Genomic DNA, 6,866 nt, shown 5'->3' with positions numbered 1-6,866 from the left:
GAGAAGGGCAAACTGGAACACAGGAAGCACTGCAGGAATGGGAGCTACTGGGAACCTGGAAAACACCTAAAAGAAGTAATAGTGACCAAGCTGGGAAAAAGTGAGGGCAAGCACATATATACACCACTAACGGAGGACTAACAAAAGGCAGGTGTGGGGGGAGTATCACATCAGGATGGCCAGCACCCTCTGCTGGCTAAACGGGGACATGACGGGGGCAGATCATGACAGCAAACAGAAGAAAATATTCTGAAGCATCTTACATATATCCCAGTTACTCAAGGGAACACTCAGATAATGGTAAGGCAAAAGAATGAAAACATAATAACTCAAAATTGAAAATGAAAAATTTCAAAAAGAGAGAGAGAGCTATGTATATTATTTCTTGGCGTTTCCTCGTCAGCCGAGCATGTCAATATTCAGATACAGCCGCGTAACAGCGCTGAAGTTCCTCCCGCTTGACAATAAAGGGACGCGGAACGCAGCGACAGAAAAGGAAGTTTGAGAAACTCGCCGAATGGAGGCATTTGACAGTGGTCTGCAAAGCAGTTTATCCTATAACTGAAGCATGAGGACGGCTATCATCTTTATCTTTTTCATCGGCCTCAGCCGGTGTGAATACAACCGTACATTTGACAAACAGATCGATAACCTCGCTGTATGGAAAAGGAGCATCTACGTCGCCGTTGGAGATCATCTCTACCAAATGAACCGCAACTTAACGGTGGAGAAAACCAGAGACCTCTCCGGGGGCGGGAGCCAGGCAGAGTGAAGGTCTTAGTGGTGTTTGGAACAAATGGCACTTTAGTCACTTGTGTAACAAGAAATTGTGGATATTGCGAGGTTCTTGATTTAAACAATATTTCTAAATTAATATACGCAGAAAACAGCTCCATGACTCCATTTAATTATAACGCATCTTCTCTTTGCTTTCTGGTGGAGTTGGAGAGCGGCGCGTATCTAATGACTGGGGTGGTGGAGACCAACGAAAATGTCGGTAATTGTTTGACCCACATCAATAACGCAATAACTCTGCGAAACACGATGCATGGCCAGGACGGTGAAATATTCTCGGAGATTGCATCTGGCCTAACACCTAAATATGACTTAAAGGCCAGCATAAATTTTGTAGACGGTTTCCAACTTGGTCCAGCGATTTATATATTTGTAAACGTACAATCGGACAAAAAGGTTCAACTACTTCGGCTGCGAAGAAAAGGCGATAAAAGCGACGTTTTACAATCCACCAAAAAGAAAACTCTATCGTGCTGCGACGAAAAGCCTCGCTGGAAGCTCGTCTCCTCCTCTTACATTGGCGGTGATTTTCCTGGATACTGGGCAGGTGTTTTTACAGCCGGTAATACGAGTGATCAAAATAATACAGCACTGGCCATTTACAACATTACAAAGGTATGTTGAAAAAATCTATATTTATGTTGAATTGAAGTATATCATTTATTTGTACTGTTTGTTGAAGTGTTGCTGTTTGTGGGGGAGTAATATAATGTGTCAGTATTCAGGTACAAACTGTCAGCTACCCTTTTTTAAATTTGCCTTATATCGATTCGGTTATAGAATCCTCAGGATGATCTGAAGCCAGAAGCTGTGGCGTTCACACATCCCTCGATGACATCGGTGGCCGCTGTATCTAATGCGTCATGGGTGGTTCTGTTCGTCGGGACAGCTAATGGACAGCTGATTAAGGTAGGCTTCAGGAACATGATACGCGGCATGTTTTCACGAGGTGGCGGATAATAGTCATGAGAAGATTGATATTAGCCAAAATTGATTGCAGGGGCGATAACAGAATTTGACCCTTAGGGGGCTCAGCCCCTGATGCTGTTCACACTACACTACTTATCATCTTGCAATTGGGAGTCTTGAAGTTGCTGTTTTTTACACTCTACACAATTCATCACCTATAGAGTGTCACATACTACAAGATCATTCACCAGGAGGAATCCCCAACGAGACATTCTGGTCTCCAGACTAGATTTTGTGACGAAATCACTCATATGATTGACACTGGGAAATCACAATTCGTGTCGATGTTTTTACAAAGTGTTAACACACCTACCCTCAACATTTACAAACACAATGCAAATTAAACCTTTTATATATATATATATATATATATATATATATATATATATATATATATATATATATATATATATATATATATATATATATATATATATAGAGAGAGAGAGAGAACTTTCAGGAAACAGCGTCACATACCTTGGGTCTTTAGTGATCCAACGTATAAAATTTATACTTTATATGCTCATACACACACACACACACATTATATGGATGATAAATAATTTAGCTGAACACTACAAAACTTTCTGAACAAAAAACTTTGAAACTTTGAAACTACATGTTTTCAAACTCACCTAGTGTCTTGCACTTTCATTGGTTGTAGCTCATGCTGCACTCATTTCCAGCTGTTCTCATTGGCTGTAGCTCACGCCATACTCATTGCCATTCTCTCTCATTGGCTGTAGCTTGCGCCACACTCATTGCCAGCTGTTCTCATTGGCTGTAGCTCACGCCAGACTCATTTCCAGCTGTTCTCATTGGCTGCAGCTCACACCACACTCATTGCCAGTCTCTCTCATTTGCTGTAGCTCACGCCACACTCATTGCCAGTCACTCTCATTGGCTGCAGCTCACACCACACTCATTGCCAGTCTCTCTCATTTGCTGTAGCTCACGCCACACTCATTGCCAGTCACTCTCATTGGCTGCAGCTCACACCACACTCATTGCCAGTCACTCTTATTGGCTGCAGCTCACGCCACACTCATTGCCAGTCTCTCTCATTGGCTGTAGCTCGCGCCACACTCATTGCCAGTCTCTCTCATTGGCTGTAGCTCGTGCCACACTCATTGCCAGTCGCTCTCATTGGCTGTAGCTGGTGCAACACTCATTGCCAGTGGCTCTCATTGACTGTAGCTCACGCCACACTCATTGTCAGTCTCTCTCATTGGCTGTAGCTCGCACCACACTCATTGCCAGTCACTCTCATTGGCTGCAGCTCATGCTACACTCATTGCCAGCCACCACACTTTCATATGGTCAGGATTTGGAGCCGCTGACAAGTTCAGATATTTAGCGATCAGAATCACCTTTGGTCTATCCAAAACGTACATTCATCCAAACTGCTTATCCTACTGAGTCGCGGGGGGTCCAGAGCCTATCCCGGAAGCAATGGGCACAAGGCAGGGAACAACCCAGGATGGGGGGCCAGCCCATCGCAGGGCACATTCACACACCATTCACTCACACATGCACTCGTACGGGAAATTCAGCAAGTCCAATCAGCCTTAGCATATGCTTGGACTGTGGGGAGAAACCGGAGTACCTGGAGGAGACCTCACAACGACATGTGGAGAACATGCAAACTCCACACACATGTGACCCAGGCGGATCATATTTATCAAATGCTCAGAAAATCCATTGTGTCAGTTTTGTACACATATATAAATCAAAATGGCAGTTGGCGGAGATCCAAAAACATCTAGATGAAAATTAACTCTTTTTGCAGATCGCACTTGATGAGAATCTTAAACCCACTTGTCCAAGGGTCCTGTACCAATCTGACGAGGACGTCCCCGTGTTCTACAAAATGCTTCTGGACCCAGAAGATAAAAAACGTATCTACATGGGAATTGGAAACCAGGTGGCCTCTGTCATATCGTATACCAGGGGTGTCAAAAGTAAATCACCGAGGGGGCCAAAATTAAAACTGGGTTGAATTCGGGGGCCAAACCAGGTCAATATCTATTAATATTAATGTTTAATCACATGTATTACGGTGAATTATTCATGCAGAAATACTGTTCTCCCAAGGCATCATAGAATTCAGAACAAACCAAGCTTACAAATTAAACAAACAAATGAGAGATAACACAAAAAAAACAAAGTTAGTTATCAGTATAAATTCAGCATAACCTTATGTTTATTAAATTAGGTTAGCGGAGCACGCCACATTTGGTAAATCATGGAAGCGATTTATAAGCACTTAAGTAAAGAAAGGGACATCTTTTTCGAGAGTAGATATTGTGGATAAAAGGCAGAAAGACATCGGTGGTGTGGCGGTACTTTCTGCAATTTAAAATGCCACACGTCTATTCAACATAAATATATGCCGAATTTATACAGACTACTAATATTTCGGATGCAATACTTAATTGCTTACCAGACTGTGGGCGTAAGTAACAGTCCGTATAGTACCGAATAAATCAACCTCTAGTGATTACTGCACATGCACCAAACAATCACGAGAACATCGAGATGTGACGTCCGGCAGCCCTATATCGTGTGGGCTGGAAACAAGTGTGCCACCGGCCGAATGTGGCCCACGGACTTTCAGTTTGACACCTCTATTACAGACTATTCCCTTTCTGTTGACCTTTTGTGATAATTTCACTTTGTTTTATAGCTGACAGCAGTCAGTGTGGCTCAGTGTGACAAATACAGCAGCATGAAGGACTGCTGGTCTGCACAGGATCCTTTCTGTGGGTGGTGTGTGCCGAAGAAGAGGTCTCTATCCTTTAAGCTTTCTGATACTTTATGGCAATGATTTTATCTGCGTAGTTAAGTACCTGGCTGAGGTGTACAGCAGCTGGGCGCCTATTGGGACTTCAGCCTCATAGTTATATGGCTAAATGTATAACACTTGTGTTTGCCTTTAACATTAGTTAATATTTTGTGGCCCTGACTTTATGTTGCGCTCTGACACGGACCGAAAACAGCTGGCAGATGTTTTCAAATAGAGGTGTTTCTCCTCAACTTCAGCTGTCGTGTCTCACGTATGATCATAATATATCATAATGTACTTTCTCTGAGTGACCCTCAGTCTTATTCCTCAGTGGCGTGTCAATGTTTCACTATACAAATCTAACTTGTGCCTTGTGATCTGTGAAATGAAATTATTTGCCTTGTGTACATCTCGCACACTCCTTCTTGCTCCTGTAAGACACACACACATATGTAGAGGTGAGAGTGAAGCTTAGAATCAGACCACAGGATCATTGCTGACACAAACTCAATCTCCCATGATAATTCTGTCTTCATCTCTTGTGTTGATTACTTTTATTTTTTCATTATTCTAGATGCATGTTTAACTCCGAATGTCCTGGAACAACTGTAGAAGTCTATAGGACAATGCCATCTTTGCAAATAAAAAGTGTTTCATCTGACCAGGTAGGAAATCATAATTTATTGCGTGATGATTTCATTTATCTGTCTATACACTTGACCAATATTCTTGCCTTGCTAATCCAGCATATTTCTGTATCTTTGCACTCTCTCTGAAGATCACAGTAAATGTCACCACTCCCCTGAGACTTCCAAAGGGATCCTCTGTGTCTTGCTCCTTCAATGCTGTGGGTTCAGATATTTGTGACAAACCAACTTCCCCCTGTTCCTGCACATTTCCGGTTCACAATCTCCCTGCAGGAGGTAGTGGCTTCACCTTATTTCTGGGTCTATATTCACTAAGAATGCTGTCATGTGTGAAATTGGTGCCTGTTTTGTAGCTGTTCCACAAATCAAACTAATATAGTATTTAAAACCTAGGTGTTAGGTGTGTAAAATTAGTACTCCTTGTGTGGTTGGAGCGCTCTGGAGAACCAGGCTGTCAGTAAACCAATAAGCTAATAGCTCTCAGTTGCAGCAAACTCCAAGGACTCTGGCTGGCTGCATCAGCTTTGATAGAAATGGATTATGTGAATTATGTTTGCAAGCTGCGTTGAGTAACTTGCTGTTTTTCACAGGCTTTAATATTGCAGTAAGAATCACTGTAGTAGAGGAGGAAATAACTGAACATCTGGTTGTAAAGAACTGCCCAAATATTACAGCCGCGTCTTCGGTTGCCCAGTAAGTCACCGCATTCGCTGTGTCACCTAACAAACTGTGTGTCCATGCACTCAGTGACCCCCTGTATACTCTACACAGGTGTTATTCGTGTGTCACAAGTGGTTGTACCTGGTCTAGTTCACAAACCTGTTCCTGGCCTAATGGTGAATTACATCAAGCTCAGGCAGAGGTAAGATCCAAAGCGTCACCTAGAAATATCCAGGAGGTCAGTTTATAAGCAGAATATTCCTCCGAATTTGTGATTTTCAGTTGGTGGCTCATTTGTTTTTTGCTTTTGCAGGACGTCTGTAAAGACGTCGCCCGTCCTTTGAATTATTCAGTAAGTCAGTCATTTTCCTTCTCCATCATTCATTCTCTCCTGCTCTTTGCGTGAGGAGGATCATGGTTGAAATGGAACATGAGGCTGCAGTTAATTCAAACTTAACCAATATAAACTGAGGAACTAGTTAAATGACCTGAACAAGTGAGTTTCAGTATCTCTAACACTGGTGCTTCAGTGAATCACAAGATTCACCCAAAGTCCTCTATTGCTGTCAGACATACCTATACATTTATGTCCGTCTTTATTTTTTTCTGGAAAAGGACAAAAAGATAATAAAACATATAAAGAAAGAAAATGTAATTTTTTAAGCTTTAGCTTTCGAGTGGTAACTCCACAGTGGTTCATTCCGTAATTACTTGGTCATCATGCTTTGGAAAGCTGTTATTAAACAGCACCAGTAAAGTGTGTTCCTGCACTTTAAGCAATGCATGCTGTTGTGCAGGAGTTATGGACAGATTACATTTCCACTGAATTAGCTCTGTATATATATATTCTTTTCCAGGAGCCAGAAGTTCACTCTGTGATTCCGAATGTCGTCTCCTGTCATGGAAAAAACAATGTTGAGATGATTGGGAAGAACCTTAATCACGTAACAAAGACACGTCTTCAGGGGTCACTGGAATGCTACTCAGAGGAGTGAGTTTCTCATACTACA

At 42.2% G+C, this 6,866-nt stretch overlaps 2 protein-coding genes across 4 annotated transcripts in view; both read left to right on the top strand.

Annotated features, from left to right (window-relative positions):
- Window positions 1–453: 453 nt before the first annotated feature.
- The window catches only part of plxnc1 (plexin C1), a 23,756-nt gene continuing 17,343 nt past the window's right edge, over window positions 454–6,866 (top strand). The window contains exon 1 of one of the 2 annotated variants that reach the window (XM_049006973.1): window positions 454–742. In XM_049006973.1, coding sequence (XP_048862930.1) covers window positions 569–742 — 174 coding nt within the window. In that variant the 5' untranslated portion in view covers window positions 454–568. The other variant, XM_049006974.1, reaches the window with a different exon arrangement.
- The window catches only part of LOC125738230 (plexin-C1), a 4,325-nt gene continuing 1,219 nt past the window's right edge, over window positions 3,761–6,866 (top strand). For both annotated transcript variants that reach the window (XM_049006981.1, XM_049006980.1), the window contains exons 1-7: window positions 3,761–4,551; window positions 5,124–5,214; window positions 5,328–5,472; window positions 5,787–5,889; window positions 5,968–6,058; window positions 6,170–6,208; window positions 6,714–6,847. In XM_049006981.1, the coding sequence (XP_048862938.1) occupies window positions 4,493–4,551; window positions 5,124–5,214; window positions 5,328–5,472; window positions 5,787–5,889; window positions 5,968–6,058; window positions 6,170–6,208; window positions 6,714–6,847 (662 nt within the window). In that variant the 5' untranslated portion in view covers window positions 3,761–4,492. The remainder of the gene's footprint in view (window positions 4,552–5,123; window positions 5,215–5,327; window positions 5,473–5,786; window positions 5,890–5,967; window positions 6,059–6,169; window positions 6,209–6,713; window positions 6,848–6,866) is intronic.

This window comes from Brienomyrus brachyistius, chromosome 3 (assembly GCF_023856365.1).
Source record: "Brienomyrus brachyistius isolate T26 chromosome 3, BBRACH_0.4, whole genome shotgun sequence".
Taxonomy (NCBI): Eukaryota; Metazoa; Chordata; class Actinopteri; order Osteoglossiformes; family Mormyridae; genus Brienomyrus; species Brienomyrus brachyistius.
The sequence above is the reverse complement of the archived record's forward strand: the minus strand, read 5'-3'. Positions and strand labels throughout refer to the sequence as shown.